Raw genomic sequence first — 24,982 nt, 5'->3', positions numbered from 1 at the left:
TCTTGGTATCCTATGGACATTAAAAGAGAGGCAGTCTGACACAGGATCTTTTTGAACTATGAAACACATCGGATGCGACTAGAGATGAGCGAGTACCAAAATGCTCAGGTGCTCATTATTCAAGTCAAGCTTTTCGTAATATTCGAGAGCTCTATTCGAGTAACGAATATGTGTGGAATTCCAACACTTGAAATTGCATTTCTGCATTAAAACGTGACATGTCCCTACTTTTTAGTTTCCGTTATTTTAAAATTTTCAGTGTTGTAATTCTGCACACAGATTGTCAGTAGTAAAATCAGTTGGAGGAACCGCATCAAAAAGACCTGGATTCCATTGTGTGATCATATCCTTAAAGTGTTTTTCTGGGATATAAATATAAAGTTAAAAGAGCTTAAAAGTAAAAAAAAATGAAAACTCCATCACTGCCTGAAAAAAACTCTTTTGGTCCTAGAAAACTCTTTTAAAGTTGGTTAAACTTAAATTTTTAATCTTTCTGGCTTTGCTAAGAAAGGAAAATGTCAGATTTTGCTAATAATGTCTCTAATTTTCAGACGGTATTGATGAAGACGTGTATGTGAATATGGGTGAACCAAAGATAGAAACAGAACTAATCAAATCCATGGAGAAGAATAAAACACCAACAACCAAACGTAAAGTCTAGTAAAACTTAACTTTTTCATCTAGCCTAAGATTATGTGTCTGGAAACCTAAGGCAAATGCAAAATTCCACCCAATACCTATGAAAACATTCCCAATCAGAGGTTTAACTTGAAGCTGCTCGGCCCCAGTGCAAAGTCTGGAACTGGGCCCCCAACAACAAAGCTTCATTGACTTTATAGGACCTGTAGGGCTCCTGCACCTGGTGCGACTGCACCCTCTGCACCCCCTATAGTTACACCCATTTTTCTAATCCTTGGTTTTGAGCAGTTAAGGCTTCTCATATGGACACTGGACCTCATAGCGACCACTTAGGTCTTTCCTTACGATTTCTTCCCGGTGCACGGCTTCACTGAAGCTGCTCGGCCCCAGTGCAAAGTCTGGAACTGGGCCCCCAACAACAAAGCTTCATTGACTTTATAGGACCTGTAGGGCTCCTGCACCTGGTGCGACTGCACCCTCTGCACCCCCTATAGTTACACCCATTTTTCTAATCCTTGGTTTTGAGCAGTTAAGGCTTCTCATATGGACACTGGACCTCATAGCGACCACTCAGGTCTTTCCTTACGATTTCTTCCCGGTGCTAGAAACTTAGTTTTGTCTGAGGCTAATTTTCTTCACGTTCTCAGACTAGTGCTTTCCCAGGGAGGGAAAAAGTAGTCTGAAGTCACAGGCTTACTTTCACCACAGACAATTCAAAGTAAAGAAACCAGAGAGGAAAGCGACATACAATATATTGCTGGCCTTCTACCCAGGAAAGGATGGAAATGAAAGGGAAAAGAACCTATACGATATGGGGTGTCATAAACATATATTGAAAGGGATTCCCGTTGGATTTTTGCTATGAAGATCCCCTCCTCTATGTTTGTTGCTGGTAGAAAACACAATTACAATTAGTGTAATGGCACATGTTGTAATTTGTTTAGCCTGATTGATGTAATGCATGGAAACAGGTTTTTCCTTTGTGTTTCCCTCTTTTATATTGCAAAGTAGCTTTTGTCGGACTGGTTGCTGAGTATAAACACAAGCCCACCATAAACTCAACCTGAAGTCAATGAATATAAGGTGATTTCCATAACTCCAAGATTAGGATAATTCTAAATTACAAGGAACTAAGTGAGAAAGAGAAAGGTTACTACCATAGGTTGCGCCAGAGAAAATACCTGAACCTGCTGCATTTCTACCTAAGTGTGGTTTCACATTTGCGTTGAGGGTTCTACTTTGCCTGCTGCATTCAGGGAGCAGAAAAGGGGAATCCTCAGGCTGAATGGCTCCATTTATGATGGAACCAAATATTGCCGAACTTACCTCTGTTACATTTGCTGCTGGAATCTATAGTAGTAAGTTTCCTAGCAGCAGAGCTCCTCAGGAGGTGAGGGTTAATTGAGCCGCTGGGTGTGGTATTCTCCAGCAGCCAATCTCCTTTAACCTGCAGCACATATAAACCCAGCTCCTTTCAGTCTGAAGCTGGTCTTGTACTGTTTGGATGTATCTGTTTTGTTCCCACTCAGATCTGTGTTTACATGTAGGTCTGTTGTGTCTCTCTTCTTCCCTAAAGATGGTTTGGACACCTGTAGTCCTAGTCTGCAGCTCCTCTTTTCTGTTCCCCCTTTACAAGTGCAGCCTCCAAACGTCTTATGTCTTGCTCTGTGTGTCAGTTGGTGGTTCCCTGACATAGTTCCCTATGTCAGCTTGGTGGCTGACTCTCTATCCCCCATGGTATGAGGACACATGGACTTGCTATGAGTTTCATCTGGGTGCATGTGAGTTCTGGGTGGAATCTGTGTGGTTTTCACTATATGTTATAGTCTGCAGAGAGTCCGTGCTGGTAGGGTCCATGCCCTGGTTGTCTGTCCTGTTGCAGCTTGCTGTGTGATCTGTGCCCTGTCCTGTTGCAGCTTGCTGTGTGATCTGTGCCCTGTCCTGTGACATCTTGCTGTGTGATCTGTGCCCTGTCCTGTCCTGTTGCAGCTTGCTGTGTGATCTGTGCCCTGTCCTGTGGCATCTTGCTGTGTGATCTGTGCCCTGTCCTGTCCTGTTGCAGCTTGCTGTGTGATCTGTGTCCAGTGCTGCTGAACTCCTGGTTAGTGTAGGGACTAGCAGAAAAGCCAGGAGCCGTGAAGTGGCCCTCTAGCTTCCACGTTTTGATCAAAATGTCAACTAATACCTGGTATCAGCTAGGGGCCAGAACCGAAGACCACGCTTTATTGGGGCGATGTCCCCGCTCAGGTAGGGCCATGTCATCCCCCCTGTAGTTCAGGGCCAGTTGCCTGAATACCGTGTGCACCCGTGTGTGTGCGTACTAATTGGTCACGATCGTGTGGGCCCCGTGCTAGATAATTAGCATTAGTTTGCCCACACGATCGTAACAACCTCATTGACTATATTGGGGTCTGTTCACCTTCTCACTGAGCCAGAAGAAAATACGTTTCATGCAGGGCATTTTTTTCTGGTATTTTGTGATGCATCTAAGACGGAACGTCCAACTGGAGGTTCCAGCACAGATATCAAACCACCCAAATGCTTGCCTTAGCTCAAGTGTAATGTTGTATTACTCCACATTATTTGGTATTGATTCAGCTACTATTGTGCTGATACTCTTTTTGTTCATTTCAGAAGTGTCAACTAGTGAAATCACAAAATTCCGGAGAATTCTAGCAGCGCTAATCCTTCTAATTATCATGTTCCTTGTTCTGATTGCCTTCACAAGTCTCCTGTTAAGATACTGTGAGTTTATATTACATGGCTCCATCATTATTATTCTTCTCTTTATTAATATTTGGGTGTAACACAGCTGTAAGGTATTATCTGCATGTCTTCAATTTCATCTGGACGCACCCTTTAAATTTATTCCAATGTACACTGAGAACATGCACCACAGTGGGTAAATGCAGATTTCTAAGTGCTCTATACTGTTTATTAGCTGCTTTCATGTGTTGCCTGCACATCATTCATTTCAATATTCGGTATAGTAGGAAGGCACTCAAATTCCTGCAGCAGTTTAATGTAATTCCTCTTTACTGATGACAGCTGTAGAAGCACATGCCCCCTCTGTCAAAAAAAAAAATTTGTCCCTAAAAGAATTTGTCATTTTGCTGTAAAACTCGTCCTGCAGTTCCATCTCAGGCAGATATATGTAAATGATTAGAGTTGTGGTGATTAGATGAACAGTCTTGTCACCTGAGGCCCTAAAAGTGGTTCCACCCTTGGCCTATAAGAGGCTCTCGGAGGCTCCTTGTGTGCAGTGACCTCTTTTTCCGCTTGTGTAGAGCTTGTTGACCACTAGATGCCTCTATGACACAAAGAGGAGATTTCACCACGTTAGCAGACTTTGCGTGCGTTATTTGAATGCAAGAAGCTGGATGTTTGCATCCACGAATTACTCGCCACCTTGACCGTTCTGACCAGACTGTTGGGATAGTGGACATGCGAGGGTACAGGGGCGTAACTATAGAGGCTGCAGGGGATGCGGTTGCTCCCGGGCCTAGGAGCTTTAGGGGGGCCATAAGGCCTCTCTTCTCCATATAGGGAGCTCAGTACTATGAATAAAGCATTATAGTTGGGGGCCCTGTTACAGCTTTTGCATTGGGGCCCAGAAGCTTCAAGTTATATCTCTGTGCAGCATGGTTTAGGTATGGGTACAGGTACAAATACAGATAGAGGGACGGCCCCAGCTCGCGTTTTGCATCAAGGCCCCTAAGCCTTTAGTTACGCCCCTGTGAGGGTATGTACGCAAGGCAAACAAGCTCAAGATGCCCTTGGCAGAGAGTATCATTTAAGGATTTTTTTAAACAATGAGCATACATATAGTTTAAGAGAGAGATAGACGGATAGATATGAGGCAGATAGATATGAGGCAGATAGATATGAAGCAGATAGATATGAGGCAGATAGATAAAAAAAATTCAATATATTATGCACACAAGGAATTACAAGCCATTTGTATGTCTGTAGTGGACGTTTTCCAGTAAATGAAACCCTGTAATTACAACAGCCTTGGCAGAGTCAAACAGTAGGTAGGGAGCAGGGTTGGCAAGTCTAATCTGTGCTAACAAAGCCTGATGAAGCAGTGGCCATGACCAGCTTGCAGGTCCACTGTATCTTTAGCATAGCTGATAGTGACAACTTCTAATTGGTAAATAAAGAGAAAGGCTACATGGCGATCTAAGCACTGTGAGGGTCTTATTTTTCACTGAGGGTATTTGTAAATGGAGTTGCCTTATCCCTTTCTAAATTGAGGGTTTTAGAAGATTGAAATTAAATAACAGACCCAGCTTCAGAAAACTTCAGAAACTTGGGAAACTTTTGAAAAGAAATGCCCTTTAATCAAATTAACATGGTTGTGCAGCGTTCTGCAGGGTAGGAATCACCTTTTCGCAGCATCTCTCCACTCTGTGTCATAAAGAAGGTCCTTGCCCTCCACTAAGAGCTCCACCAAATGGATCACCTTCACCAGCCAGAAGATAAAGTAACATGCAAAACTATTGACCATCACAGTTGAGTTCTAACTGTATTACCGCCAATGACAAACCATACAATAAATGCTAAGAAAGAGCTGAAACTGTCTTCATAGTTTTTCACTTATCTGCTATTCACTCCCCAGATTTGGCAATAGGTGAAGAGATGTCACAGCTGAAGAATCATGGTAACTATTCTCTACATCAACAACCATTTTACTTCATGCCTTCAAAAATCTGGTGGGCCCTAGTTGTACGTCTTTGACTCTGAAATGAAGGATAACAATATGATCAGTGTACTACCGTATATTTATTTGCATTATGTCGGAGGGGGACAGAATACTAAGTGTGACCTGTGCATTTACATTTATGTGAAATAAAGCCCGCATATTAGGAAACTTTCCTCACGATATGCCATCAGTATCAGATTGGTGGGAATCCATTGCTTGGGACTCCCACATATCAGCTGTTTGAAGTCATGTGGGCACTGCTGTCAATTTAGTGCACACCAGGTACAGCGCTGCATATTCTATAGTGGCTGTGCCTGGTATAGCATTCATGTGAATAGGATTAAACTGCTTTCAGGCCATGTGACTGATGAACGTGATATCGCAGGCATGAGAAGAGGTCGTGGTGCTCACCCATTACCTCTTTTTTCAGCTGATCAGTGGGGGTCTTAAGGATAGGTAATCGATATTGGAGTCCCAGAAAACCTCTTTAAATAAGGCAACGAAATAAGTGCTCCCTGAAATGACTGATGAATTGTGAATAGGTAGCAGTCCCTACCAGTCTCTAATTTGTCTGGGTCCCTGAATGCAATACTACCTATTTTGCCCTGATAGTGGCCTTGCGTAGGACTGTTAAAATATCATAGTCTACATGAAAAAGAAAATCAACTTAATATTCAACCAAATCAAGCATTCCATCTGACTTTCACCTATTGTTCCATAAACAAACAAGTGAAGCTTTTTACTTTTGGACACATACTGAAAAGACTTACATTATTGGGAATATGATTATGTTTGGAAGGGGTGAAGGGTAAGGAGGAAGATGATAACTAGCAAGAAGGTGGATGAAGGCAATCAGTAAACAAGCCATTGAGAAACTGAAAGACAGAAATGAACACATTGCATTCTGGAGGAACTCTAACTGTATAGTCACCAGTAGATACAATCAATTACAGTCTGCTATTACATGCAGACTGCTAGCTGTCTCAATACCAATTGGTTAACCCTTTCCAATCCACTGTCTGACCTCTGAAGACATTCTGATTTAGGGCTGTACAGCTTCGATGTTGAAAGACATCCGTCGGGGTTCTCTTACTGTATATTGCCAGCCTCTCTGCTGTCGGAGCCTATCCAACGTGTTACCTCATGCAATACTTGTTTTAACCAGCATATAGCGCCATTGTATAACAGCAGAAAAAAAGTAAACCCCTAGGAAAACCAGGATACAAATTGGATTGGAAAGGGTTAATGATTAATTTCCATAATTAACCGATTGGGGAAAAGAAAATCAGCATGGCGACTGGTGGCCACAATGTTCTAACACAGTCTGTAGGTCTAATAGTCAGCCCTTTATTTCTTCATCTGACTCTACATACAAGAACATATAGCTTAGTGTACTTCTTGAATATGACTTGCAGTCAGGAATTATGTAATTTTGTGGATACCTCTAGCCAATCCTTGGTTCTAAGTAAATCTAGGAATGGCTTCTTCTGTTGACCAGTTCACCTTTTACTGATTTAAGACAAAATACACTATGCCATGCAACTTATCAGAGGCTTACCATTACAACATAGAAAACAGTTCATCTTATGTTATTCACTGGTCTGGGGGAATCTTGGGAAACCTCATAGTTTATCCATTTACTTCACTGGTTTACTCTTCAATTTAAGAAATGCAGTTGTATTAAAAGATATTTGAATGTATCTCCAGTAGACGACCAGCAGCGGATTGTCCTCAAAGATGTTAAAACAGTCAAATTGAATTTAGGTGATTTACCATATCATTTTTCTTTTTCTTGTTTTGATTTATTTGTGTGTTAAATAATTTCGATTATTTAGAATATTTCTACTTTTAGTATAAATATGGTGATTTATGTGGTTTTGTAGGTTTAAACTATCAAAGTACTAATAATCACCTGTTAGTGAGTGAGTGACTGAGTGAGTTACATGCTCTGCCTCTGATCACATGACAGTGACATCATCAAAGGTCCTAAAACATAAAAAAAAGAGCCTTACAGCAGCTCTGTGCTTACAGGACCCGTGAGGATGACACCCTCATGTGATCAGTCACCTGGCCTCTGTGTCTGTGAGTGAGTTACATGCGCCACCCCTGATCACATGACAGTGACATGATCCTAGATCCTTCATCCCTGTGCAGGTTACAGGTGGACTACATCCCAATCAAACTCCCGCAGCCTGAGTTGCTATGGAATATTAATGACCATCTGTCTGTAAGTGAGTGACTGTGTGAGTTACATGTGAAGAAGCCACCTTCATAGTGTCAGTCACCAGGGCTCTGAGTCCCGCCCCTGATCACATGATGGTGATGTCAACACACGTCCTTCACTTTATTAAAAACCTGCAGGGCCGGACAGCAACCATGTTCTTACAGCATCTGTTATGATGTCACTGTCATGTGATCAGTCACTTTTGTGGTAGGAGTTCAGGGTCACATGACCAGGGGGCGATCAATGTTCATAGGACTCTGCTGTACTACTTTTGATCTCTGTTGTATGGGATGAAAAATGTATGTAGCAGACCTGTATGTGATGTACATGTAGCAGAGCTGTGTGTGTGTGACGTGCATGGACCAGAGCTTTGTGTGTGACATACATGTAGCAGTGCTGTGTGGCGCTCTGTATGATTCATCCTATCTATGTTTCTATTTGGTTAACCATAACTACACCCAAATTTGTAACTGTTGAGTTGAGTTGGCCTTTGCTATACAATAATCTTTAATAATAATCTTTATTTGTATAGCACCAACTTATTCCACAGCGCTTTCAAGCATGGGAGAAATGCAAAGAGTACAACAATTACAATGTGAGATACAATCAGTTTGAAACAAACGGGGTGGGGGTGGTGCAGGAGGTTCAAGGGGGGGGGGGAGCGAGACATGGAGAACACAGGCAATAGGGGATTTCATGTGGAAATCAGTTATTAGAAAGCAAACAGGGTGAGGCGGTAGGGAGCTGCAGGGGTAGAGGTCGTAAGTAATAGGCAGGGTGGAAGGTGTGGGGAGCCATAGGGAGGGGCGGGGGACTAAGTCAGGGAATTTGGTATGCCTCCCTGAAAAGGTGCGTTTTTAAGGCATGTCTGAAATTTTGTGCATCAAGAATTGTCCGGATGCCTTGGGGTAGAGCGTTCCAGAGGATGGGTGCTGCTCTGATAAAGCCCTGGAGGCGAGCATGTGAGGTCCATATTAGAGTGGTGCTTAGTCTGAGTGTGTTAGCGGATCGGAGTGAGCAGGTTGAGTGGTGTACGGACGGTAGGGAGGTGATGTATGGTGGCATGGTGCCATGGAGAGCTTTGTTGGTGAGGTTAAGAAGTTTAAATTTAGTTCTGCAGTGGATGGGCAGCCAATGCAGCGACTGGCATAGTGCAGAGGCGTCTGAGTAACAGCTGGAAAGAAAAATGAGCTTAGCTATATCTCATATGACTAAACAAAGTCATTCTTTATTACAGAAAATGTAAAACACTATTTCCTCCAGAATATCACTGCTATTAACAAGACCATAGGTAAGTGTTATACAAATGAGCAGCATAACTAAAGTCTTATGGGCAATAGTGTAAAGTTTAGACCTGGCTTTTAGACCTGAGTATGGCTTGGGCCAATGATGTTCTTCCCTCCAAGAATACAATACATTGATAATACTATATCTATATATATAAAGGCGAAAGCCCTCACTGACTCACTGACTGACTGACTCGCCAAAAGTTCTCCCACTTCCCGATGTCGTAGAAGCATGAAATTTGGCACAAACATAGATTATCTCCAAAATAGGAAAAGTAATTGGGTCCCAACTCGATTATTCAATTCTAGCACAAAAGAATTGGCGTCGAAATTTAATGTACATAATCTAAATCTCTCACTTCCCAATGTCATAGAAACTTAAAATTTGGCACGGGCATTGAATATGTCATAAATAGGAAAAGCTAATGGGTCTCAACTCGATTATTCATTTCTATGCGCAAAAGAATTAGCGTCCAAATTTTACGTACAGAATGTATTTTTCTCACTTTCCGGTGTCATAGAAACGTGAAATTTGGCACGGGCATTGAATATGTCATAAATAGGAAAAGCTAATGGGCCTCAACTCGATTATTCATTTCTATGCGCAAAAGAATTAGTGTCCAAATTTTATGTACAGAATGTATTTTTCTCACTTTCCGGTGTCATAGAAACGTGAAATTTGGCACGAGCATTGATTATGTCATAAATAGGAAAAGCTAATGGGTCCCAACTCAATTGTTCAATTCTAAGCGCAAAATAATTAGCGTCCACATTTTACGTACAAAATCTAATTCTCTCACTTCTTGGTGTCATAGAAACATGAAATTTGGAACGGGCATTGATTATGTCATAAATAGGAAAAGTTAATGGGTCCCACCTCGATTGTTCAATTCTAAGCGCAAAAGAATTAGCGTCCACATTTTACGTAAGAAATCTAATTCTCTCACTTCCCGATGTCATAGAAACTTGAATTTTGACACGGGCATTGATTATGTCATAAATAGGAAAAGTTAATGGGTCCCAACTCGATTATTCAATTCTAAGTGCAAAAGAATTAGCGTCCAAATTTTATGTACGTAATCTAATTCTCTCACTTCCTGATTTCATTTTATATAAAGGAAACGTCGCATGGTTACCTCCCCGTGGTGTTTCCTGGGTAACGCAGAGAACTATGCAAAATGGTGAACATATGTTTTTCCTCAGTATCTCTAAAGTAACCACGACTTCATAAGATTTTCCGTGTGAACACCAGATAAACAACAGTACCAAATTAACTCGGGCGAAGCCGGGTATATCAGCTAGTATACACATTTGTGTGTATATATAAAATATAATTTTATATATATGATAATATGCCTCTAAATCAGGAGTGCCCAACATTCGGCCCACAATACCATTCTATGTGGCACCAATCATCTGGACACAGAGATATCTGTGAGTGCTGCTAAAATGTTATTGGCTCTACACCGAAGCTCTACAGATTGCATAAATGAATACAGTATATAAATGCAGCAAATTTTAGCTTGATTGTGACAGTATGTTGCAGCAAGTTATTTTCACCCATTGAAAAAGCTATTGTCCTCTTATCTTAATACAACAAAACGCATTGTAAAGTAAATTAAAGTGTAAATAAGCCACCCTGATAGCACAGCACACTGTGATATCACATTGCATTAAGTCTAGTTAAGAAAAATACATCTATAAGTAAATCCAGTTACTTAGAGCTGATGTCTTATCAGATGGATTTTTTTTCTTTCCTTTTCTTCTCCATCTGGCCCACAATTTCATGAAGATTTCTCCCAGTCAGACCACATTTCTGCAGAACATCCAGATGTCTTTGGATTCTCGTTTTTTAAGAACCTTCCCCATCTTTACACATATTTCATTTTTTAAAATTCTACATTATTTGAAATTGTTTAACCTCTTTCCCACTATAGAGACCATTTGCAGAATCTGCCCTGCTGGATGGAACCCAATAGGTATTTTCTGCTACTACTACTCAATGGATTTCTTGTCCTGGAACGATGCTAGAGATGACTGCATCAGAAAAGGGTCAGGTCTCGTGATGCTTAAAAATAAGGAAGAAACGGTAAAAAACTTAATAAGGATGTAGTCACTTGATTTTCACTGCATGTTTGACTCCTGCGGTTCAAAAATATAACATTTCATTTATACATCAAGTCAAGAACCAATCCCATACACTAAGGCCCTGTTCACACTGACTTTATGACTTACATCCTTTACAGGAGCCAGGGCAGGGATGACAGACCCTTTCTAATTCTTTATTATTAACTTGACAAATCAGTTCTGATCCTTTAGGATCCATTCCCCATACCTAGGGCTCCAGATGGGGATCAAAATGATAACCAATGTGCCGAAGATCTTGAAAATGGTGACAAAATGTTTGCGTCACTCATTTCTGACCAATCAAACTAGATTTTATTATGTATTCGATTTTGTTAAGTTCAGATAAACATTTTAGAGGTTTTCTGTGTGTTTTTCCAGGATGCCTTGCAATCCATCCTTGAAAAAGACCGGTACTGGATCGGATTGAGGCGTGATAAAGAGAATGTAGAATGGAAATGGTTGGATGGATCAAATTTGTCCTTCAGGTAAATATAACTTCTATACAATACAACATACGATGCCAATAAGAAACATAGTCCTTATAGAGGGAAGGAGAAGATAGTGAGAAGCAAATCTGTACCAGAGGTGTAGCTAGATTCCCAATGTGAATATGGTCTTAAAGGGGTTTTCCCACCACTTAAAATTGCTTCACTGCCATTCTGTACTTTCTGGTTGCTGCTGACCGGGACATGTGACTGCTATAGCCAATCACTGGCCATAGTGATGATCTTCTATAGTCAGTGATTAGTTGCATCAGCACATGTCCTGATCAGCAGCAACCAAAAGTACAGAGTGGCTGTGAAGCAATTTTAAGTAGTGGGAAAACCCCTTTAAGTAATCCATCTAGTTATAGCCAGCAGCTTCTTGTCAACTGCTCATCGAAGGTCTTGAGTGGCAGACTATTTTGGATCTGCTATTAGCAAATGTGTCCTAAGAATAAGTCATCAATAGTGTATGCCCAGTTCTTAGTGCAGTCTTAATATCATAATATGGATCTACACATACAGCTACAAAGAGCATCTTTGGGGGACCCAGAACCTCCATGCATCACATATACAGCCCATGAATTTCAATTGGAACTGTGCAGTACTTAATTTCTCTTGTGGTGGTGGGACAGTCCAGAGCATTTAAGCCTGTAAATGTTAAGAAATAAATTAATGTAAGGGACTTTACCTTGTTAGCATTAAAATGGCCCATAGAAATTAACGGGATTTTACTGAAATCGTTGTAGAATATTGATAAAATATGCCATAAATATATGATAAGTAGGGCTCATCAATTGAGTGCCCAATCAAACAAGTATGGGTACTCCGATGTCTCTTCTTATGGACTGCTACAGTGGGGAGAAGGAATATGAGATGATGGCCATTGCTCCTTACAGCACAATAATCTATAGGAACAGGAGAGTGCTCCCTCAGTTAGACCCCTACCAATCTAGTATGTTTCCACTCTGGTTTATTGTCTTTTGACCCAAGAATATAAGTAATGAGTTAGAAGTTGTTTTACCTCAAATAAAGTATTATATGTGTACTGTTTTTTATGTTTCATTCATTTTTATCAAAGAATCTTGAACATAGATTGCATACTTACTTGGTCATTATAGGAGATACAGTGGGAAAAAAGTATTTAGTCAGATGCCAATTGTACAAGTTCTCGCACTTAAAAAGATGAGAGAGGCCTGTAATTGACATCATAGGTAGACTTCAACTATGAGAGACAACATGAGAAAACTCATCCAGAAAATCACATTGTCTGATTTTTAATGAATTGATTTGCAAATTATGGTGGAAAATAAGTATTTGGTCTATAATAGAGATGAGCGAACGTACTCGGATAGGCACTACTCGTCCGAGTAATGTGCCTTATCCGAGTACCGCTGTACTCGTGCTGTAAGATTCGGGACGCGCTGCGGAGCGGAGAGCTGCAGGGGAGAGCGGGGAGGAACGGAGGGGAGATCTTTCTCTCCTTCTCTCCCGGCCGCTCTGCCCCGCTCCCCGCTGCGACTCACCTGTCAGCAGCGGCGCGCCCCGAATCTTTGAGCACGAACACAGCGGTACTCGGATAAGGCACATTACTCGGACGAGTAGTGCCTATCCGAGTACGTTCGCTCATCTCTAGTCTATAACAAAAGTTCATCTCAATGCTTTGTTATATATCCTTTATTGGCAATGACAGAGGCCAAACGTTTTCTGTAAGTCCTTACAAGGTTGGCACACACTGTTGCTGGTATGTTGGCCCATTCCTCCATGCACATCTCCTCGAGAGCAGTGATGTTTTAGGGCTGTCGCTGGGCAACATGGACTTTCAACTCCCTCCAAATTTTTTCTGTAGAGTTGAGATCTGGAGACTGGCTAGGCCACTCCAGGACCTTGAAATGCTTCTTACGAAGTCACTCCTTCATTGCCCTGGCAGTGTGCTTGGGATCATTAAAAACAAAGGTTTGGTACGGTGGTAGCCAGTAGAGCAAAATGTGATTGTTCCCAGCAAGAGAAACCACGTTGTCTGTAGATATGATACCTTTTAATGGCTACCAAAAATACATGATGTAATAGCGAGCTTGCGAACCTCTCAGGTTCTTCGTCAGGCTAAAAATGGAATAGATCTGAAGAGGCATGAATATTCAAACACACTTATAACATACATACTTATGACAAGGCACAGACATGGATGTGACTGGTTTGCACTTAAAAGGAATTCTGCAACAGAAAACAAACTTTTTTGTCTATGCACTGATAGCGGAGTGAAAGTTTTATGGTCCCTGAATTTTTAACTAGACACAGATAAGGGGTTATAAGTTTATTGTTGATGGGGGGTTTTCACCAGGCCAGCAGTTTTGTTTGTGCAATAAATGTCTCACACTTCCCATTCACGCATAAATCCTGGGGAATAATTTAACCCAGTGTTCAGCGTGTCAAAAGTTGTTAATAAATAGAGATGAGCAGCACCAAAATGTTCGGGTGCTCGTTGCTCGAGTCGAACTTTCCGCGATGCTCGGAAAAAACTTTGCAAAACTGCTACCAGCAGCCACAACAGTAATGCATATGGTCAGATGTGGCCCTAAGAAGGACCGTTGGGGTACTTGTACACAGGATCCTACACTAACACTTTCCCTATAGCAGCACCAGCACTGTCCCTGATCTCTCCCAGTGTGTGACTGTGGCAAGCCGCGGGCGGCCCCACTTTAAATACTCGGGGGTCACTTGATCTCGCCAGCCACTCACTGCAGGGGGGTGGGATAGGGCTGGAACGTCACAGGAGGAAGTTGTAATGCCTTCTCTGCATTTCTATTGGCCAGAAAATGGTGCAAAACTTTCAGGGAAGGAAATGGAATTGACTCGAACATTGCATGGTGCTCGCCTCGAGTAACGAGCATCTCGAGAGCCCTAATACTCGAACAAGCATCAAGCTTGGACGAGTACGCTCGCTCATCTCTAGTTGTTATCAATTTATATTCCCAAATTCTTCTATGGTTTTGTGACTTGAAACCACCCTTCAATAACAAAACTCTCATATCTCCTATGCCATGTCCATGGTTAGAAAAGTGCTCGGCCACAGGTAATTCTCTCTTTCTGTTTTTAATCGTGTGGCGATGAGATCTCATCCTAGCTTTCAGTCTTTGCCCTGTTTCTCCGACATAAAGACCCCCAACAGGACATTTACTGCACATGATCAAGTACACAACATTAGACATGGAACATGTCCCTGGGAGCTTATAGTTCTGCTGTGTGTTGGGGATCCGTATCCTGTCAGTATATGTGAGCAGGTCTGGCAGCTCCTTATATTACAGGAATAAGTTCCTTTTTGTGTGTCAGAGGGTAATGCACTCCTGATTATAAAGTTCCTCAATTTAGGAGGTTGCCTGTAACACAGAAGGGGAGGGTCTGGGAATATGGTTTTCAGATGGTCATCCTTGTGTAGGGTATGGTGGAGCTTCTTTGCGGTTTTCCTTAGTACCTCTAGTTGCGGATTGTAGGTCACTACTAGAGGCACACGATTATTTCTTTCTTTCTTCCTGGCTCTGGTGATTTGGTCATCAATTGAGGTGGGATGGTAGCTATTACATCATGCATTTTTGTTAGCCATAAAAAGGTATCATATCTACAAGATTACATGGTTTCTCTTACTTGGGATCATTGTCATGCTGAAAGACCCAGCCACGTTTCATCTTCAGTGCCCTTGCTGATGGAAGGAGGTTTGCACTCAAAATCCCATGATACGTGGCCCCATTCATTCTTTCATGTATACGGATCAGTCGTCCTGGTCCCTTTGCAGAGAAACAGCCCCAAAGCATGATGTTGTCACCCCCATGCTTCACAGTAGGTATGGTGTTCTTTGGATGCAACTCAGCATTCTTTCGCCTCCAAACACGACGAGTTGTGTTTCTGCCAAATAGTTCTACTTTGGTTTCATCTGACCATATGACATTCTCCCAATACTCTTCAGGATCAGTCGGCCCCGGACATGTACTGGCTTAAGCAGGGGGACACGTCTGGCACTGCAGGATCTGAATCCCTGGCGGCGTAGTGTGTTACTGATGGTAGCCTTTGTTACGTTGGTCCCAGGCTTTCTATAGGTCATTTACTAGGTTCCCTCGTGTGATTCTGAGATTTTTGCTCACCATTCTTGTGATCATTTTGACCCCACAGGGTGAGATTTTGCATGGAGCCCCAGATCGAGGGAGATTATCAGTGGTCTTGTACCTCTTCCATTTTCTAATTATTGCTCCCACAGTTGGTTTCTTCACACCAAGCTGCTTGCCTATTGCAGATTCAGTCTTTCCAGTCTGCTGCAGGGCTACAATTTTGTTTCTGGTGTCCTTCGACAGCTTTTTGGTCTTCACCACAGTGGAGTTTGGAGTGTGACTGCTTGAGGTTGTGGACAGGTGTCTTTTATACTGATAACAAGCTCAAACAGGTGCCATTACTACAGGTAATGAGTGGGGGACAGAATGTGATTTTCTGGATGTGTTTTCTCATGTTGTCTCTCATAGTTGAGGTCTACCTATGATGCCTATTACAGGCCTCTCTCATCTTTTTAAGTGGGAGAACTTGTACAATTGGTATCTGACTACTTTTTCCCCCACTCTACATCTCGCCTGAGTTATAATTTGGTCATGCATTTCACATCAGAAGAATCACAAATCATTTTACATTTCTCTTTATTTTTTAACTTCAACTATTAAACTTCCTTTACATTGCTAAACCTTTGCTTTACCTTATCTTGTCTTAAACAACTCTTGTGGTTTTGGTTTTATAAGTATAAGGGAAGTAAAGTTTGTTAGAGATTTGGGAGGGGGAGGGGGGAGTGAGCCAGGGTTAGGGATTTCAGTAAAGTTAGAAAACCATATCTCTGTTTCAGTCATTGATCTAGCTCATCTAGTGTTTCTCCTGTTTTTTTCCTTTCCTTTGTAATTTTTACCAAGAGTTTCATCCTCTCTTTCTTGATATTTACATACTTAAGACATCTTTTCCATATTTCTTGAAATGTGGGAAACCTATTATTTCTTATTGCCAATGATTTTTCGTAAGTTCAATGTAACTCCGTTACTTGATGGAAAAAAGGGAGATCAGGGGATCTGTATCCTCTAGCGATTAATAATTTCACTGCAAGGAGGATGTGGGTTGCAAGGATCCTTGCCCCACCTGTGATTTAGTCTATGCCTAAGAGTAGCACTGCTAAGTGAGGATTATGGGGGTATTTATCCCTGTAAATGTATTTAGTAAAGTAACCGTTGATTCCCACAAGGGAGTAATCTTTTCACATTCCCAAAATATATGTATTTAGCATCCTTATTTGTCGCAACCCCTCCAGCATGAGACAGAAAAGTCTGACCAATCTGCTAGGGGATTGATCATGTCTAGAGATGAGCGAACGTACTCGTCCGAGCTTGATACTCGTTCGAGTATTAGCGTGTTCGAGATGCTCGTTACTCGTGACGAATACCACGCGATGTTCGAGTTACTTTCACTTTCATCTCTGAGACGTTAGCGCGCTTTTCTGGCCAATAGAAAAACAGGGAAGGCATTACAACTTCCCCCTGCGACGTTCAAGCCCTATACCACCCCCCTGCAGTGAGTGGCTGGCGAGATCAGGTGTCACCCGAGTATAAAAATAGGCCCCTCCCGCGGCTCGCCACAGATTTGTTCTGACATAGAGGAGGGAAAGTGCTGTTGGTGCCGGAGCTGCTAAAGGGAGAGTGTTAGGAGTATTTTTGGCCTCAAGAACCCCAACGGTCCTTCTTAGGGCCACATCTAACCGTGTGCAGTACTGTGGAGGCTGCTTTTTGCAGTGTTGCACATTTTTTTCTTTTTTTGTATATCGGCCGTGCAGAGCATTGTGCCCTGCAGTAATTATTCATACTCCAGGGCCAGTAGTGGTGGTGAGGCAGGGACAGAAGACATATATTGTGAGGCAGGGACAGAAGACATATATTGTGAGGCAGGGACAGAAGACATATATTGTGAGGCAGGGACAGAAGACATATATGGTGAGGCAGAGACAGAAGACATATTTATTGAATATAGGCAGTGGGCCTTTCCAAAAACATTTCGGGAAAAAAAATCTATTTGGGCTGCCTGTGACTGTCCTCAGTGTACTGGGTCTCTGCTGGGTGTAGTTGTCCTCCTAATTCATACGCAGCCAGCTAAGTGTTACAGCAGGCTTGCACAAAATTATTTCCTGGCTCTGTGTTGGCTGTTAAATCACCGCTGCATTCCAGTCCACAGTGCAACAGTGTGCAGTTATTTTACATACTCCAGGGCCAGTAGTGGTGACGCAGGGACAGAACACATATACAGTGTATATAGGCAGTGGGCCTTTCCAAAAACATTTGTGGAAAAAAATCTATTTGGGCTGCCTGTGACTGTCCTCAGTGTACTGGGTCTCTGCTGGGTGTAGTTGTCCTCCTAATTCATACGCAGCCAGCTAAGTGTTACAGCAGGCTTGCGCAAAATCATTTCCTGGCGTTCCGTAAGCGAAGTCAGCCTCCAACCACAGGCCAATAAGCGGCACATTTAATTACAGCGTTCTGTTTCTGCACTATTGGTAATACACCATGCTGAGGGGTAGGGGTAGGCCTAGAGTACATGGACGCGGGCGAGGACGCGGAGGCCCAAGTCAGGGTGTGGGCACAGGCCGAGCCAGTGCGGTGGCCAGGGGTAGAGGCAGGGCCAGACCGAATAATCCACCAACTGTTTCCCAAAGCACCCCCTTGCGCCATGCCACCCTGCAGAGGTCAAGGTGCTCTACGGTGTGGCAGTTTTTCACAGAGACGCCTGACAACCGACGAACAGAGGTGTGCAACCTTTGTCGCGCCAAGATCAGCTGGGGAGCCACCACCACCAGCATGCGCAGGCATATGATGGCCAAGAACCCCACAAGGTGGGACGAAGGCCGTTCACCGCCTCCGGTTTGCACCACTGCCTCTCCCCCTGTGCCCCAACTTGCCACTGAGATCCAACCCCCCTCTGAGGACACAGGCACTACCGTCTCCTGGCCTGCACCCACACCCTCACCTCCGCTGTCCTCGGCCCCATCCAGCAATGTCTCTCAGCGCAGCGTCCAGACGTCGCTAGTGCCACTGTTTGAGCGCAAGCGCAAGTACGCCGCCACGCACCCACAAGCTCAAGCGTTAAACGTGCACATTGCCAAATTGATCAGCCTGGAGATGCTGCCGTATAGGCTTGTGGAAACGGAGGCTTTCAAAAGCATGATGGCGGCGTCGGTCCCGCGCTACTCGGTTCCCAGTTGCCACTACTTTTCCCGATGTGCCGTCCCAGCCCTGCACGACCACGTCTCCCGCAACATTGTACGCGCCCTCACCAACGCGGTTACTGCTAAGGTCCACTTAACAACAGACATGTGGACAAGCACAGGCGGGCAGGGCCACTATATCTCCCTGACGGCACATTGGGTGAATTTAGTGGAGGCTGGGACAGAGTCAGAGCCAGGGACCGCTCACGTCCCACCCACCCCCAGAATTGCGTGCCCCAGCTCGGTGCTGGTATCTGCGGCGGTGTATGCTTCCTCCACTAAACCACCCTCCTCCTCCTACGCAACCTCTGTCTCGCAATCAAGATGTGTCAGCAGCAGCACGTCACCAGCAGTCGGTGTCGCGGCACGGCAGCACAGCGGTGGGCAAGCGTCAGCAGGCCGTGCTGAAACTACTCAGCTTAGGAGAGAAGAGGCACACGGCCCACGAACTGCTGCAGGGTCTGACAGAGCAGACCGACCGCTGGCTTGCGCCGCTGAGCCTCCAACCGAGCATGGTAGTGTGTGACAATGGCCGTAACCTGGTGGCGCCTCTGCAGCTCGGCAGCCTCACGCACGTGCCATGCGTGGCCCACGTCTTTAATTTGGTGGTACAGCGCTTTCTGAAAAGCTACCCACACTTGTCATACCTGCGCGGAAAGGTGCGCCGGGTCAGCGCACATTTCCGCAACTCCAAGATGGACGCTGCCACCCTGCGGACCCTGCAACATCGCTTTAATCTGCCAGTGCACCGATTGCTGTGCGACGTGCCCACACAGTGGAACTCTACGCTCCACATGTTGGCCAGGCTCTATGAGCAGCGTGGAGCTATTGTGGAATACCAACTCCAACATGGGCGGCGTAGTGGGAGTCAGCCTCCTCAATTCTTTACAGAAGAGTGGGCCTGGTTGGCAGACATCTGCCAGGTCCTTGGAAACTTTGAGGAGTCTACCGAGATGGTGAGCAGGGATGCTGCAATCATTAGCGTCACCATTCCTCTGCTATGCCTCTTGAGAAGTTCCCTGCAAAGCATAAAGGCAGACGCTTTGCACTCGGAAACGGAGGCGTGGGAAGACAGTATGTCGCTGGATAGTCAGAGCACCCTCATGTCTATATCTCAGCGCGTTGAGGAGGAGGAGGAGGGGGAGGATCATGAGGAGAAGGGAGAAGAGACAGCTTGGCCCACTGCTGAGGGTACACATGCTGCTTGCCTGTCATCCTTTCAGCGTGTATGGCCAGAGGAGGAGGAGGAGGAGGAGGAGGATCCTGAAAGTGATCTTTCTAGTGAGGACAGCCATGTGTTGCGTACAGGTACACTGGCACACATGGCTGACTTCATGTTAGGATGCCTTTCTCGTGACCCTCGTGTTACACGCATTTTGGCCACTACGGATTACTGGGTGTACACACTGCTCGACCCACGGTATAAGGAGAACCTTTCCACTCTCATTCCTGAAGAGGAAAGGGGTTCCAGAATGATGCTATACCACAGGGCGCTGGTGGACAAACTGATGGTAAACTTCCCATCCGACAGCGCTAGTGGCAGAAGGCGCAGTTCCGAGGGCCAGGTAGCAGGGGAGGCGCAGAGATCAGGCAGCATGTACAGCGCAGGCAGGGGAACATTCTCCAAGGCCTTTGCCAGCTTTCTGGCTCCCCAGCAAGACTGTGTCACCGCTCCCCAGTCAAGGCTGAGTTGGCGGGAGCACTGTAAAAGGATGGTGAGGGAGTACGTAGCCGATCGCACGACCGTCCTCGCTGACGCCTCTGCCCCCTACAACTACTGGGTGTCGAAGCTGGACACGTGGCCTGAACTTGCGCTGTATGCCCTGGAGGTGCTTGCTTGTCCTGCGGCTAGCGTCTTGTCAGAGACAGGGTGTTTAGTGCGGCTGGGGGAATCATCACGGATAAGCGTACCCGCCTGTCAACCGACAGTGCCGACAGGCTAACACTCCTCAAGATGAACAAAGCCTGAATAATCCCCAAACGTCTCTTCTTCACCAGCGGACAGCAGCGATACCTAAGCAATACGTAGGCTGCACCCGCGGATGGAAGCATCGTTCTCTATCACCATCAAAAACGGGGACATTTTTGCTTCATCAATCTGTGTATAATATTCCTCCTCCTCCTCCTGCTCCTCCTCCTGAAACCTCACATAATCACGCCGAACGGGCAATTTTTCTTAGGTTCACAAGGCTTTTTGTAAACAATTTTTATACGTTTCAATGCTCATTAAAGCGTTGAAACTTTCACCTGAACCAATTTTTATTTTAACTGGGCTGCCTCCAGGCCTAGTTACCAATTAAGCCACATTAACCAAAGTGATTAATGGGTCTCACCTGCCCTCTTGGTTGGGCATGGGCAATTTTTCTCAGGTACATTAGTACTGTTGGTACACCAATTTTTGGGGGCCCTCGCCTACAGTGTAATCCAATTAATTTTTAGCCCACCTGCATTACAGCTGACGTTACATCAGCTGTGTTGGGCACTGCAATGGGATATATTTATCTACCGCCGGTGGGTTCCAGGGAGCCACCCATGGCGTGGGTCCACACGGAGTTGTAACTGCATGTGTCCACTTCTAAAGAACCCCAGTCTGACTGGGGCATGCAGTGTGGGCCAAAGCCCACTTGCATTAAACATGACATTACCTCAGCTGTGATGGGCACTGCAATGGGATACATTAATGTGCAGCCGGTGGGTGCCAGGGAGCCACCCATGCTGTGGGTGCACACGGAATTCCCATTGCGGAGTTGTACCTCCCTGTGACTATTTATAAAAAAACGCAGTCTGACTGGGGCATGCAGACACCTTGACAGAATGAATAATGTGTGGCACATAGGTTCCCCATTGCTATGCCCACGTGTGCAGCTCCTGATGGCGGTGGCACGAGATTATATTTCTCATTGCTTCTGTACAGCATTGTGAGCTACGCCCCGCCCCTTTTAAAGAGGGTCGCTGCCTAGCCGTGCTGACCCTCTGCAGTGTGTGCCTGCGGTTCCTCCTTATGGCAGACACACTTATAAATAGACATGAGTGTGGCGTGGCATGAGGGCAGCTGAAGGCTGCGCAGGGACAATTTGGTGTGCGCTGTGGACACTGGGTCGTGCAGGGTTGGGGGGTTGGACAGCATGTAACCCAGGAGAAGTGGCAGCGGAGTGTCATGCAGGCAAGTGATTGTGCTTTGTTGTTGGTAGTGTGGTGCTTAGCTAAGGTATGCATTGCTAATGAGGGCTTTTCAGAAGTAAAAGTTGTTGGGAGGGGGGGGGGCCCACTCTTGCCGGTATTGTGGCTTAATAGTGGGACCTGGGAACTTGAGATGCAGCCCAACATGTAGCCCCTCGCCTGCCCTATCCGTTGCTGTGTCGTTCCCATCACTTTCTTGAATTGCCCAGATTTTCACAAATGAAAACCTTAGCGAGCCTCGGCGATATACAAAAATGCTCGGGTCGCCCATTGACTTCAATGGGGTTCGTTACTCGAAACGAACCCTCGAGCATCGCGATAATTCTGTCCCGAGTAACGAGCACCCGAGCATTTTGGTGCTAGCTCATCTCTAATCATGTCCTATGAGGATTGGTTAAAGAATCTGTGAATGTTTAGCTTGCAAAAAAAGTCTGAGAGGAGACTTCATAGCTGTCTACAAATATCTGAAGGGCTGTCACAGTGCAGAGGGATCAGCCCTATTCTCATTTGCATAAGGAAAGACTAGACGCAATGGGATGAAACTGAAAGGGAGGAGACACAGATTAGATATTAGAAAGCGAGGGTGATCAATGAGTGGAACCGGTTACCACAGGAGGTGGTGAGTTCTCCTTCAAAGGAAGTCTTCAAACAGAGGCTGGTCAGACATCTGTCTGGGATTATTTAGTGAATCCTGCACTAAGCAGGAAGTTGGACCTGATGACCCTGGCGGTCCCTTCCAACTCTACTATTCTGTGACTTCCCTGCAGGATCTTCTTTTCAAGTCACTATTTGTACTGATTTTTTTATTCTTCTTCAGCAATTGGAATAACGGAGAGCCAAACAGCTTGGATGAGGAGAACTGTGTTGAATCCACCTACACTGGATACTGGAATGATCTAACTTGCACAAGCTCATTGAAGTATGTTTGTAAGAAAGGGTGCTGCTGCTGAATCTGGTGTACCTGTATAGGACCTGAACCAAAGCTCATCCTCCTTCAATACTAACTTTACTACATTAACCTTGTATCAATTAGTCCCGGAAAAAAGGTTCAATTGTGTAATTTCATATGAGAACTGAGTCTGATGGAGGGTTGGAGGGTGTTAGATTTTTTTTGAGAAGGAAATATTGTCTTGAAGGGGTTGTGCAAAGATAGCATCCTCTGTTTATATGCCCGATATCTATATCCTAGAATAGAATGCTGTTCAGGACATCATCCTGTTGGACTATCTGCTATCTTTTTTTTTTTTACTGGCCATGGCCTACCAGCAGAGTCAGCTTTTTGCCACGGTTACTGAGAGCAGAACTAATTGCCACGAGCATCACATTCTCAAAGAGGTTGTACTTCCTAACACAACCCCTTTGATTCAAAATGTATCTAAAAAACATTAAATAACTACTAGACCAGTGGTGTTGTCAAAAAAAATCTCTATTGCAGTGCCAAATCTGAACCAGAAAGTGTAGTAAACTTTACCCCACAGCCCACCAAAGAGTGCTGCATCGAAATTTCAATCAGATGAGCATAAGGACAAGAAGAAAATGAGAATCTATGGCGGAAAAGCAGATAAAGTTTATAACAGTGATACGAATAGCCTGCTGATTCCTTGGAGGAGTCATAATGAACTTGCATTTGGTCAAGGTTACAAAAAAGCTTATCCACCTGGCCAATACGGGAGGGAAAAGTCTCTATATACAAAGTATTTAGGGATCTAGTCCTATACATATAAGGGGTTTTTGGTTTTATATGTTCTAACAATGTGTATGCTCCTTTAAAAATATATTTGTAAGGAGATCTAGAAGGTGGCTCAGAGAAAAAGGCAGGAAAATGGAGAAACATTGGGTGGCATCTTAGTGGCGCAGTGAGGCACTAGGTTTTAGAGGGAGCAGACATGTAGAAATGAGCTCCCTATTCTGAGTAGAAGAAAGCAATAATGACTTTTGTCTCAGTGGGCTACCACAGATTGGTGTGCAGTATATTCCTGTGAGGAGTCTTCTACAGCTCTGAGGAAGTGACAAGTGGAGAATTCTGGATCTCTATTCCTGAGCCATCTGCCACCTCCATATCACCCAAAGTGACTTTGTACCAGGCATGCTTTCCAAACAGTAAAATAAATTCAAGTTGGCAGCATCGAGCAAGAGGGTCTGTCTGCTTCTATTACACGTGCCGCGCTACACTGTCCCTATGAACACGCATAATTTCAGACACATGTCCTGGAGGCAAAGGCCTAGTCACTGGTGAGATGAGCTCCAGCATCAGCGTCTGAATAGGATTACAGCAACTACAGGGAAGGGTTGTCAGGGGTCTATCCCAGCACCTTGAAAAGATGCCCTCTGGCCTATGCCTACTGAGAATACAGGTCTTGCTGACTCCGTACCTGTTAATTATGAATTGACCCAAACTCGGGGGGGGGGGGGCGTTTTGGGGGATTTTGGCCTTTGAGAATGTGATGTGATTTAATATTCCTTCCTTAAAGTGACCAACCAGTCAGGAACTCAAAATCATATGTAAATCAGTAATGACAAGAGATGATTATCTGCTATTTATTTGTCCTTGAACCTTGATCTACGGCTGCTTTTAAGCTCAATTAAGACAGAGCTATCATCTGTCACTATAGTTTAGCTATAGTGCCTAATCTGAAGTAGTCTTGGACACACCCCTTGTCTCATCATTGGTTCAGAATGTAGAGGAGACACACAGTGGGTGTGTCCTAGACTACCTTAAACTAGACATTCTTGATAAATTAGAGTCACAGATCACAGGACTGTGGCAATAGAACTAAGCTAAAAAGCAGTCAAGGAACAAGATCTGAGAAAAATTTGTAGCAGGTAATCACTTCTGTAGGTTCTGACTTGCAGATCAATCTTGAGCTAGTGACTGGAAGGTCGCTTTGAAGGCAATCTGTCACCAGGCTCATGCACGCTGAAGCACGGGCAGCATGAACCCAGGATTGGTATGCCCATTTCCCCTGTGTATGTTCTATACTGGAAAGCTGTGGCATCTCAGAATAAACACACATTGAAATTTGAGTCAGAACTCGGCTGTGAAACACGGAGGCATCCCACGCAACTCTG

The 24,982-nt window shown here is 44.4% G+C and overlaps 1 protein-coding gene across 5 annotated transcripts in view; it reads left to right on the top strand.

The window, feature by feature from the left end:
- The window catches only part of LOC136612703 (perlucin-like protein), a 35,238-nt gene extending 10,929 nt beyond the window's left edge, over positions 1–24,309 (top strand). Inside the window, exons 3-10 of one of the 5 annotated variants that reach the window (XM_066593239.1) lie at positions 552–650; positions 3,277–3,384; positions 5,261–5,302; positions 7,052–7,108; positions 8,806–8,859; positions 10,792–10,943; positions 11,360–11,466; positions 22,731–24,309. In XM_066593239.1, the coding sequence (XP_066449336.1) occupies positions 552–650; positions 3,277–3,384; positions 5,261–5,302; positions 7,052–7,108; positions 8,806–8,859; positions 10,792–10,943; positions 11,360–11,466; positions 22,731–22,863 (752 nt within the window). In that variant the 3' untranslated portion in view covers positions 22,864–24,309. Of the gene's footprint in view, positions 1–551; positions 651–3,273; positions 3,385–5,260; positions 5,303–7,051; positions 7,109–8,805; positions 8,860–10,791; positions 10,944–11,359; positions 11,467–22,730 lie in introns of all 5 variants that reach the window. The other 4 variants (XM_066593238.1, XM_066593242.1, XM_066593240.1 and 1 more) reach the window with 4 other exon arrangements.
- The last annotated feature ends 673 nt before the right edge of the window (positions 24,310–24,982 follow it).

Source organism: Eleutherodactylus coqui, chromosome 2 (genome assembly GCF_035609145.1).
Source record: "Eleutherodactylus coqui strain aEleCoq1 chromosome 2, aEleCoq1.hap1, whole genome shotgun sequence".
NCBI classification, from domain to species: Eukaryota; Metazoa; Chordata; class Amphibia; order Anura; family Eleutherodactylidae; genus Eleutherodactylus; species Eleutherodactylus coqui.
Note: the sequence above shows the minus strand (reverse complement) of the source record. Positions and strands in the feature narration are given on the sequence as shown.